General features: G+C 48.1%; 1 protein-coding gene across 1 annotated transcript in view; it reads right to left on the bottom strand.

Annotated features, from left to right (window-relative positions):
- LOC126354818 (chitooligosaccharidolytic beta-N-acetylglucosaminidase-like) overlaps positions 1-12,722 on the bottom strand; it is a 283,179-nt gene that overhangs the window by 21,970 nt on the left and 248,487 nt on the right. Inside the window, exon 7 of the mRNA XM_050004757.1 lies at positions 11,978-12,201. Within this exon, the coding sequence (XP_049860714.1) occupies positions 11,978-12,201 (224 nt within the window). The remainder of the gene's footprint in view (positions 1-11,977; positions 12,202-12,722) is intronic.

Below are 12,722 nucleotides of genomic sequence, written 5' to 3' on the forward strand. Positions count from 1 at the left end.
ACAGCGCCATATGATAAATCTATATATATACACTCCTGGAAATTGAAATAAGAACACCGTGAATTCATTGTCCCAGGAAGCGGAAACTTTATTGACACATTCCTGGGGTCAGATACATCACATGATCACACTGACAGAACCACAGGCACATAGACACAGGCAACAGAGCATGCACAATGTCGGCACTAGTACAGTGTATATCCACCTTTCGCAGCAATGCAGGCTGCTATTCTCCCATGGAGACGATCGTACAGATGCTGGATGTAGTCCTGTGGAACGGCTTGCCATGCCATTTCCACCTGGCGCCTCAGTTGGAGCAGCGTTCGTGCTGGACGTGCACACTGCGTGAGACGACGCTTCATCCAGTCCCAAACATGCTCAATGGGGGACAGATCCGGAGATCTTGCTGGCCAGGGTAGTTGACTTACACCTTCTAGAGCACGTTGGGTGACACGGAATACATGCGGACGTGCATTGTCCTGTTGAAAGAGCAAGTTCCCTTGCCGGTCTAGGAATGGTAGAACGATGGGTTCAATGACGGTTTGGATGTACCGTGCACTATTCAGTGTCCCCTCGACGATCACCAGAGGTGTACGGCCAGTGTAGGAAATCGCTCCCCACACCATGATGCCGGGTGTTGGCCCTGTGTGCCTCGGTCGTATGCATTCCTGATTGTGGCGCTCACCTGCTCGGCGCCAAACACGCATACGACCATCATTGGCACCAAGGCAGAAGCGACTCTCATCGCTGAAGACGACACGTTTCCATTCGTCCCTCCATTCACGCCTGTCGCGACACCACTGGAGGCGGGCTGCACGATGTTGGGGCGTGAGTTGAAGACGGCCTAACGGTGTGCAGGACCGTAGCCCAGCTTCATGGAGACGGTTGCGAATGGTCCTCGCCGATACCCCAGGAGCAACAGTGTCCCTAATTTGCTGGGAAGTGGCGGTGCGGTCCCCTACGGCACTGCGTAGGATCCTACGGTCTTGGCGTGCATCCGTGCGTCGCTGCGGTCCGGTCCCAGGTCGACGGACACGTGCACCTTCCGCCGACCACTGGCGACAACATCGATGTACTGTGGAGACCTCACGCCCCACGTGTTGAGCAATTCTGCAGTACGTCCACCCGGCCTCCCGCATGCCCACTATACGCCCTCGCTCAAAGTCCGTCAACTGCACATACAGGACACGTCCACGCTGTCGCGGCATGCTACCAGTGTTAAAGACTGCGATGGAGCTCCGTATGCCACGACAAACTGGCTGACACTGACGGCGGCGGTGCACAAATGCTGCGCAGCTAGCGCCATTCGACGGCCAACACCGCGGTTCCTGGTGTGTCCGCTGTGCCGTGCGTGTGATCATTGCTTGTACAGCCCTCTCGCAGTGTCCGGAGCAAGTATGGTGGGTCTGACATACCGGTGTCTATGTGTTCTTTTTTCCATTTCCAGGAGTGTATATATATATATATATATAATTTTTAGTATAGTGCCCCTGTAGTTTACTTTGCAGATCAACAATTTTTGAGTAAAATCTGAGTTAAACATTGGCAATTTCATTTTTGCTATAAGTAGTGTGTTTATTTTTAACTAACAAACAGGAGGATAACTGTGTAGAACAAAAATGTTCTGTAGGTTACGCAGGCCTATCTATATCCTACCTCAGTTTCTGGACGGTTCATCGCTTCCGGTTTCTATGGGTGCCTACATAACAGAATGATCGAGATGAGGTACAGGCCGACACGTATGTAGCACACCTAATGAACGGATAATGTGGCCACGATCTTAACTGATCGAGGCTACTACCGTAATACAGGATTACTTGTGATAGTCTACAGTACCCTCTGGTAGTTTGACAGCTCTACCATGGACAGTTACCAATGTCTTCATAAACTGAGTCGTTATGTCGGTCTCCCGCTGTATTCAGCGGACCCTCACAAGAGGGTCAAATCGGCTACCTCTTCAACAGTAGACCTACGCATGCTGCTGTGTATCAGTCTCAGTGTACAAGTAACAGTGCCACGACAACGGACTCGTGACACAACCAAGCTGTGCTGGATGCGAGGTCGAGGGCAGAGAGGAAAGTATGGACTGCTCTGGTCAACAGCAAGAGCCGTGAGTAAGCGTGACAAGTTTGTTTGCAAGCAGGACAGCCACGCGGGGTAGTCGTGCGGTCGACATGGTTGTGTGTGTTGTCCTTAGTGTATGTTAGTTTAATTTAGATTAACTAGTGTGTAAGCATAGGGACCGGTGACCTCAGCAGTTTGGTCCTATAGGAACTTACCACAAGTTTCCAAGTTTTGCAAGCAGGACACACACAGGCCTACCGTCTGGTGTGCGATATTTTGCAGGTATTTTCAGCGAATTACAGATACAAAGTCAATGGCGGTAGAAAATGAAAAGAAATGAAATTAATCTGCGACGAACCACTGGAGCCCACGCGTCCCTTATAACAAAATACTCAGAAAATTGTGAAGTCTGCAGGCTGTCGTGACCGTTGTCACTGAAGTTAAAATCTTCTGGGTTATTAGGCCGCGTCATATTTCTTCTGAAATGGTCGATTTTTCCACCCCTCTACACAGGATCTTCTGGTGTCCACTACTGCTAGAACACTAACAGAGACGAGTGTCGCGTCCTCTTACAAAGGGGAGTTTTCTCGCGTTCGTGCTGGAGAAGTGATACTATTGGTTACAATTCATATGGCTACTATTGGTGGGCCATAGTCATAGGCTAATATTCCCTCTCTGATGCAGAAGAAGGGGCGTTGTTGGCTAATCTCCTGTGGATACCATTGGCGGCCCATCGTCATTGGACAGAAAGGCACTATTCTACACTTACACTGGAGAAGGGGTATTGGTTGAAATTCCTGCTACTGCTATTGGTTGGTCGTCGTCATTGGCTAGATTCGAAACGGACAGAGCAAGAAAGGGGGAATGTTTACCCAAAATATTAATGTCCGTCGAGGTGACGTGCAGCGCGTTGTTATATGTCGCTCGCACACCGCGGCCGCGTATTCACTTCCTTGATGGCAGGGAGCCACGATGCCGGAAGCCTATATCGTCCTCTCTATTGAAATTATACGTATTTTTGGAGATTCCAACCGCTTCTCGGATATTTATTATATAAATGTTTGTTTCTGTAGCTAGAACTAGTACGTTATTAAAATCGATGTCAGAGCCGCAGTTCTCGTGTTGTTCCGCTACTGCCGATTTTGCACTTTGTTTTAGCCGAATGAGCCGTTCGTGTCCCTTAATGCGTTCTTTAACAGTTATTCCCGTTTTGCCCATACACACTTTGCCGCAGCCACATGTCACTTGATAGACGCCTTCATTGTGGAGGGAATGTGGCGGTGTTCTAGCAGTTGTGGACACCAGAAGATCCTGAGTAATGTCCCAGCAGAGGGGTCGAAACGTCGATATTTTAGACGAAATATGACGCGGCCTAATTACACAGAAAATGTTCGGATAACTTACTACTAGCAGACAGATGGGGTTGTGTTGGGAAGCCCGTTGTCACCTATTATTGCCAGTTTGAGCATCAAAGACTTCGAGGAACGTGTGTTGGAGTCGGCAGCTCTCAAACCAAAGCGTTTTTTTAAATACGTGGCTACAGTTTTATTGTTTGGCCTCATGGCACAGAGAATTTGAACGACTTTTTAGAACATCTCAATTCAATCCACCCGGATATTTGTTTCACGATGGAGGTAGAGAAAGATGGCTGTCATCCTGTCCTCGATGTGTTGACCAGTATGGTTGATGTTAGGTCAGGACATGCCGCTTAGAGGAAGGCTACTCACACTCACTTGAATCTGTTGTTGTTGTCGTCTTCAGTCCTGAAACTGGTTTGATGCAGCTCTCCATGCTACTCTATCCCGTGCAAGCTTCTTCATCTCCCAGTACCTACTGCAACCTACATCCTTCTGAATCTGTTTAGTGTATTCATCTCTTGGTGTCCCTCTACGATTTTTACCCTCCACGCTGCCCTCCAGTACGAAGTTAGTGATTCCTTGATGCCTCAGAATATGTCCTATCAACTGATCCCTTCTTCAAGTCAAGTTGTGCCACATGCTCATCTTCTCCCCATTTCTGTTCAATACCTTCTCGTTAGTTATGTGATCTAGCCATCTAATCTTCAGCATTCTTCTGTAGCACCACATTTCAAAAGCTTCTATTCTCTTTTTGTCTAAACTATTTATCGTCCAAGTCTCACTTCCATACATGGCTAGACTCCACACAAATACTTTCAGATACGCCTTCCTGACACTTAAATCTATGCTCGATGTTAACAAATTTTTCTTTTTCAGAAACGCTTTCCTTGCCATTGCCAGTCTACATTTTATATCCTCTCTACTTCGACCATCATCAATTATTTTGCTACCAAAATAGCAAAACTAACTTACTACTTTAAGCATCTCATTCGACTACATTCCATTATCGAAATAAAGGTTCACATGGCTGTGAGCACTATGGGACAACATCTGAGGTCATCAGTCCGCTAAAACTTTGAACTACTTAAACCTAACTAACCTAAGGTCGTCACACACATCCATGCCCGAGGCAGGATTCCAATCTGCGACTGTAGCAGCATCGCGGTTCCGGACTGAAGCACCTAGAACCGCTCGTCCACCGCGGCCGGCTACATTCCATTATCCTCGTTTTGCTTTTGTTGATGTTCATTTTATATCCTCCTTTCAAGACACTGTCCATTCCATTCAGCTGCTCTTCCAGGTCCTTTGCTGTCTCTGACAGAATTACAATGTCATCGGCGAACCTCAATGTTTTTATGTCTTCTCCATGGATTGTAATTCCTCCTCCGAATTTGTCTTCTGTTCCTTGAATCTACAGGCTGATATTCGACAGTGGGGGGGTCCTGCCCACTGGTCTCTTATAGGGTGCCTAAAGGATGCTGCTTTCTCGGATAGCTATACAACAATTCAAGCAAATCACGTTAACGGTTTCTATCACAATAAAGAAGATTGACAATACTTAACTTTGCTTTACGAGATCGTGTCGCAAGCGATTGGCTGCATGCAACCAATCAGTGTCTTTCGCTATATGCAGAGTCTGTGCAAGTAATGGATATCGATGACAAGACACAGCTACCGCAGCGCTCTCTTCTAGCGTCCGTCTTCTACTCTCCGGTCGAGACTGGCAGGAGCGTCACTTATATTCTGTTCGTGTAGGGGCCGCTCCTGTCGTGGAGCGATCCTACTAAGCGGAACTATTGGCAGGCGTCTTCTCACAGCCTTCTCTGCTCTTGTGCTCTTCAGCTCCGCGTTGGCGCTTGTCGTTACGCAGGAATGGTCAGCATACGCCTCAGCGTGAAGGGGAACTTCGTACGCTGGTTCTCAGGGCCCGTGTCATCTCTCCTGAGAGTCAGCCGAGTTAGCCCATCTCGACGTCACCTTTCGTCAGAGTGGGTACAGTGAGGAAGAGATCAGGCGTGCGTTGCGCTGTCGACCAGCTGCGTACCGGATGAGTGATGATAATACCGAGGTGACATCATAGTCTACGGCATTTTTGCCTTATCCATGGAGCATTTCGAACAAGATTTGTCGAATTTTGCGCAAATATCTACGTACAGGGTGTTACAAAAAGGTACGGCCAAACTTTCAGGAAACACACCTAGCACACAAAGAAAGAAAATATGTTATGTGGAAATGTGTCCGGAAACGCTTACTTTCCATGTTAGAGCTCATTTTATTACTTCTCTTCAAATCACGTTAATCGTGGAATGGAAACACACAGCAACACAACGTACCAGCGTGACTTCAAACACTTTGTTACAGTAAATGTTCAGAATGTCCTCCGTTAGCGAGGATACATGCATCCATCCTCCATCGCATGGAATCAATGACGCGCTGATGCAGCCCTGGAGAATGGCGTATTGTATCACAGCCGTCCGCAACACGAGCACGAAGAGTCTCTACATTTGGTACCGGGGTTGCATAGACAAGAGCTTTCAAATGCCTCCATAAATGAAAGTCAAGAAGGTTGAGGTCAGTAGAGCGTGGAGGCCACGGAATTGGTCTGCCTCTACCAATACATCGGTCACTGAATCTGTTCTTGAGAAGCGTACGAACACTTCGACTGAAATGTGCAGGAGCTCCATCGTGCATGAACCACATGTTGTGTCGTACTTGTAAAGGCACATGTTCTAGCACCACAGGTAGAGTATCTCGTATGAAATCATGATAACGCGCTCCATTGAGCGTAGGTGGAAGAACATGGGGCCCAATCAAGACATCACCAACAATGCCTGCCCAAACGTTCACAGAAAATCTGTGTTGATGACGTGATTGCACAATTACGCGCGGATTCTCGTCAGCCCACACATGTTGATTGTGAAAATTTACAATTTGATCACGTTGGAATGAAGCCTCATCCGTAAAGAGAACATTTGCACTGATATGAGAATTGACACATTGTTGGATGAACCATTCGCAGAAGTGTACCCGTGGAGGCCAATGAGCTGCTGATAGTGCCTGCACACGCTGTACATCGTACGGAAACAACTGGTTCTCCCGTAGCACTCTCCATACAGTGACGCGGTCAACGTTACCTTGTGCAGCAGCAACTTCTCTGACGCTGACAGTAGGGTTATCGTCAACTGCACGAAGAATTGCCTTGTCCATTGCAGGTGTCCTCGTCGTTCTAGGTCTCCCCCAGTCGCGAGTCATAGGCTGGAATGTTCCGTGCTACCTAAGACGGCGATCAATTGCTTCGAACGTCTTCCTGTCGGGACACCTTCGTTCTGGAAATCTGTCTCGATACAAACGTACCCCGCCACGGCTATTGGCCCGTGCTAATCCATACATCAAATGGGCATCTGCCAACTCCGCTTTTGTAAACATTGCACTGACTGCAAAACCACGTTCGTGATGAACACTAACCTGTTGATGCTACGTACTGATGTGCTTGATGCTAGTACTGTAGAGCAATGAGTCGCATGTCAACACAAGCACCGAAGTCAACATTAACTTCCTTCAATTGGGCCAATTGGCGGTGAATCGAGGAAGAACAGTAAATACTGACGAAACTAAAATGAGCTCTAGCATGGAAAGTAAGCGTTTCCGGACACATGTCCACATAACATCTTTTCTTTCTTTGTGTGTGAGGAATGTTTCCTGAAAGTTAGGCCGTACCTTCTTGTAACACCCTGTATACATAGACACTCCGCAAGGCACCGAACGGTGCGTGGTGGAGGGCACCATGTACCACTACTAGTCATTTCCTTTCCTATTTCACTCGCAAACAGGGTGAGGTAAAAACGACTGTCTGCACGTCTCCATACGAGGCCTAATCTCTCCAATGTTATCAATATTATCTTCGTGGTCCGTATGCGTAATGTTTGTTATTTCTCGATAGCGTTCCTAAAAAAAAAAAAAAAAAAAAAAAGGAAAAGACGTAGCTTTCCCTCCAGCAATTCTCATTTCAGTTCTCGAAGCATCTCCACAATACTCGTATGTTCTTCGAACCTGCCGGTAACAAATCTAGTAGCCCGCCTGTGAATTGCTTCGATGTCTTCCTTCAATCCGAGCTGGTAAGGGTCCTAAACAATGGAGCAGTACTCAAGAATAGGTCACACTAGTTCTGTGTACGGCGTCTCCATTATAGATGAGTTACACTTTGCTAAAATTCTCCCAATAAATTGAAGTCGACCATTTGACTTCTCCACCACAGTTTTCACATGCTCGTTCCACCTCATATCGCTTTGCGACGGTACGCCCAGATATTTCAACGACTTCACTGTCTCAAGCAGGACACTAGTAATATTGTAACCAAACATTACAAGTTTGATCTTCATACTCATCCTCATTAACTTACATTTTTCCACTTTTAGGGCTAGCTGCCATCATCACACTAACTGGAAATTTTGTCTTCCTACACTCACTCAACTCCGACACCTTACCGTACGGCCGGCCAGTGTTCAAATGGTTAAAGTGGCTCTGAGCACTATGGGACATAAGCATCTGAGGTCATCAGTCCCCTATAACTTAGAAATACTTAAACCTAACTAACCTGAGGACGTCACACACAGCCATGCCCGAGGCAGGACTCGAACCTGCGACCGTAGCGGTCGCGCGGTTCCAGACTGTAGCGCCGGGCAGAGTGGCCGAGCCGTTCTACGCGCTCCGGTTCGGAACCACGCGGCTGCTGCGGCTGCAGGTTCGAATCCTGCCTCGGGCATGGCTGTGTGTGACGTCCTCAGGTTAGTTAGGTTTAAGTAGTTCTAAGTTCTAGCGGACTGATGACCTTAGATGTTAAGTCCCATAGTGCTTGGAGCCATTTTCCTACTGTACGCCACAGCATCATCAGCAAACAACCGCAGATTGTTGCCCACCCTATCCGCCAAATCATTTACGTATATACAGAACAACAACGGTCCTATCACACTTCCCTGGGGCACTCCTCACGATACCCTTCTCTCTGATGAACACTCACCGTCGCGGAGAACATACTGAGTTCTATTACTTAAGCAGCCTTCGAGCCACCAGACATCTGTGAACTAATTCCATATCCTCGTACCTTCGTTAACAGCCTGCAATGCGGCACCGTGTCAAATGCTTTCCGGAAATCTAAAAATATGGAATGTGCCCGTTGCCGTTTATCCATAGTTCTCAGTACATCATGTGAGAAGTTTCGCACGAGCGATGATTTTTAAAACCATGCTGATGTTAAGTGTGATGGAAGATCAAGGTCGTTTTAGGTACCGTAAAGGATGATCTCGGTTTGCGTGAGGCGGGCGTCTGCCCTATTTCTTGCAGCTGTGGCACGTCGTGTATCGGTCAGACAATCAGGACTGTGGAGGATCGCTGTACTGATCGTAAGCGGCTCACACGCTTACAAGAGCCGACCAAGTCCGTCGTTGCAGAACATTTTCTTGGTACCGGTCATCCTTTAGAATATTACAACGCGGAGATTCTGGCACGCAGTTCCAGCTACTCGTCTAGCGTTACGAAGGAAGTAGTTGAAATTAAATTATCGGCTAATGTGATAAATAGACTTGGCGCTTTTTGTTTAAACGCTGCACGGAATCCAGCGCGTGCGCTCTCTCTCTCTTGTCACAAAAAAGAAGGAACGGAGCTAATGCTACCTCACCAATTTATTATTGATTTAACTATCTACAAGTTGGTTTGTGTGACGGTGCCTGTGTTTACAGTGTACGCTTGTGTTATCCTTCCGGAGTTCCTCTGCAAAACAAGATTTTTAATTCCCTTGCACAGCGCTCACTTGTTGCAGCTTTGCCTTGGAATTGGCAGGCCGGCCGGTGTGGCCGAGCGGATCTAGGCGCTTCAGTCTGGAACCGCGCGACCGCTACGGTCGCATGTTCGAATCCTGCCTCGGGCATGGATGTGTGCGATGTCCTTCGGTTTAAGTAGTGCTAAGTTCTAGGGGACTGATGACCTCAGATGCTAAGTCCCATAGTGCTCAGAGTCATTTGAACCTTTTGGAAATGGCAGGGTTTGCTTCTGTCGAAACATCAGCGGTCGTCGACGTCGTCAGCCGGCTGCATTCCCGTAAGTTATCTGAAGGCTGTAAACGCAGGCAGAAACTCAGGTCTCATACTCAGAAAATGTCCACGAATAACTTCCGGAATTTTGTCGGTGGAGTTGAGGGTTCACTCTGTAGACCTATATCGCAGACGTTAATCTACTGTAGAATTATGGACATGCAGATGTGAAGGGGTTACGTCGTGCTCGGTGCACACAAGACGGTGATTCTCCCCCGTAACCCTGACGACGAATATGCGAGGGGTCAAGCTCCCATGCCATCAAACATCGGCTCACTGCCACATCTGAATGCCCCACAAATCTGGATACTGCACGATGCGACCAGGCGGCCAAACGGAGTCCCACAGTGAGACGTCTCTCAAACTCTGTCACGTGCTGACACCTTTGTCTCGCACGAGTACGTGCCATCTCCCTGTCCGTCACAGCCATTACTCACCATCTGACGCTGTTCACGCCCATTATATACCAGAAGCAGACCCGCGACAACACTGATGCTGGAAAAAGCTAATGCAGTCTGATGGCCATTCTACCTGTCACATAGAATTGTAACTCCATAATCATTTATAATCCGTCGATGGTGTGTACATGTACTCTATGTGGTAAAAAGTATACCGACACCCCTAAAAATATACGTTTTTCATATTAGGTGCATTGTGCTTCCACTTACTGCCGGGTACTCCATATCAGCGACCTCAGTAGTCATTAGACATTTGAGAGAGCAGAATGGGGCCCTCCGCGGAACTCGCGTACTTCGAACGTGGTCAGGTGATTGCGTGTCACTTGCGTCATACGTCTGTAGCCGAGATTTCCACACTCCTAAACATCATTAGGACCACTGTTTCCGACCAGAGAGTGAAGTGGAAACTTGAAGGTACACGTACAGTACAAAAGCATACAGGCCGACCTTGTCTGTTGAACAGTGGCCGCCAACAATTGAAGAGGGTCGTAATGTGTAATACGCAGACATCTATCCAGACCATCACACAAGAATTCAAAACTGCATCAAGATTCACTGCAAGTACTAAGAAAGTTAGGCGGGAGGTGAGAAGACTCGAATTTCATGGTCGAGCGGCTGCTCATAAGCCACACATCACGCCGGTAAATGCCAAACGACGCCTCGCTTTGTGTAAGGAGCGTAAACATTGGACGATTGAACAGTGGAGAAGCGTTGTGTGGAGTGACGAATCACGGTACACAGTGAGGCGATCCGATGGAAGGATGTGGGTACTGCGAATGCCCGGTGAACGTTTTCTGTCAGCGTGTGTAGTTGGTTGGCTGGTTGGTTGTTTGGGGAAGGAGACCAGACAGCGTGGTCATCGGTCTCATCGGATTAGGGAAGGATGGGGAAGGAAGTCGGCCGTGTCCTTTTAGAGGAACCATCCCAGAATTTGCCTGGAGTGATTTAGGGAAATCACGGAAAACCTAAATCAGGATGGCCGGACGCGGGATTGTACCGTCGTCCTCCCGAATGCGAGTCCAGTGTCTAACCACTGCGCCACCTCGCTCGGTCAGCGTGTGTAGTGCCAACACTAAAATTCGGAGGCGTTGGTGTTATAGTGTGGTCCTGTTTTTTATGGAGCGGGCTTGCACCCTTTGTTATTTTGCGTGGCACTATCACAGCACAGGCCTACACTGATGTTTTAAGTACCTTCTTGTTTCCCACTGTTGAAGAGCAATTCGGGGATGACGGTTGCATCTTTCAACACGATCAAGCACCTGTTCATAATGTACGCCCTGTGGTGGAGTGGTTACACGACATTAACATCCCTGTAACGGATTGGCCTACACAGAGTCCTGACCTGAATCCAGCAGAACACCTTTGAGATGTTTTGGAACGCCGACTTCGTGGCAGGCCCCAAAGACCGACATCGATACCTCTCCTCAGTGCGGCACTCCGTGAAGAATGGGCTGCCATTCACCAAGAAACCTTCCAGCACATGACTCAACATATACTTGCGAGAATGGAAGCTGTCATCAAGGCTAAGGGTGGGCCAACACCATACTGAATTCCAGGATTACCTATAGACGGCCCCACAAACCTATAAGTCATTTTCATCCAGGTGTCCGGATACTTTTTTGCTCACATAGTGTATGATGTTATATTGACATCTGACTATGTCTTATGGATGCTGTACTTTTTGTCCAGAAGAATTATCTAGAAATATAACAGTTATTTTCAAAGATCTTACCTTATTTAGGTAGCGATCCTAGAGCTAATTATTAGAATGAACGTAAAGCGGTTTGAGAATCAACAGTGTGCAATCTAGGAGCACACCCGTGCAGCCATTTTTAGCAGCTGTTTTTGACTGAGTTACACCGTGTGGCGCCCTGGATCAGGCGTTAACTGAGCAACAAGTTGGCAGGCAGTGAGCCATGTCGGTCTCCATATCACCGACGAACAGAGCCGACTCGATATGCCAACTGCTGGTGTGACTTTTCCAGCACCCGGACAGTTAGCGGCACGGTACCTGGAGCTGTTGAGGAAGCGCTCGATGTTTCCAGGCCGCGTGAGGTGCGAGCTCCAGAGGATGGCGGGCACGTCGCTGGAGCCCCGCGCCGCGTCCAGCGCCTCCAGCGCGGCCTGCTGGAACTCGGCCCACAGCCGCAGGAAGCCGTCCTGCGAGCGGTCCCAGCGCCGCTTGCTCATGTACTCCAGGACCTCCGCGCTGGAGTTCCAGCACGAGTACGACACCTGCGGACATGTCACGAAGGTTGTCACACTTTTGGGCTGCCTCTTAAAACAAAGTTCCCTGAAACGACGGAAAAACACGCACGTCAAGGCAGAACCGTGTAAAGCACCTTCTACACCTAAGCTTTTTGAAAGAACCCTTAACAACGAAGCGAACGTATAACAGCGAACGACAATCCTGTCCGCTGCAAACGCTAGGCGTGCATGAGCAAACGGCAGTCCACTGTGTTCGGTGCGTATTCCCTTGCGTTCGACCGTGTTCCGCTGCTTGTCGGTCTTTTAGCGAACCATCTAAGGAAGTTCTCGTCCTCACTGTTTCGGTGCTAGCATTACAGAAACCTTACGTCTGCTACCTTATCTATTTTTGTTGTTGTAGACGTGAGTTGCGTGAGAGATGCAGTGGTTCGAAGTGAATGTAATGTTGCTGATGGAAAAATATTAGATAACATACAAGCTTCTGGTATCTAGGAGATCCACAGCAAAAATTCCGGAGGACAAACAAATACGGCTGGTAGAAAATTGCT

The sequence above is a fragment of the Schistocerca gregaria genome, chromosome 3, assembly GCF_023897955.1.
Source record: "Schistocerca gregaria isolate iqSchGreg1 chromosome 3, iqSchGreg1.2, whole genome shotgun sequence".
Lineage (NCBI taxonomy): Eukaryota > Metazoa > Arthropoda > Insecta > Orthoptera > Acrididae > Schistocerca > Schistocerca gregaria.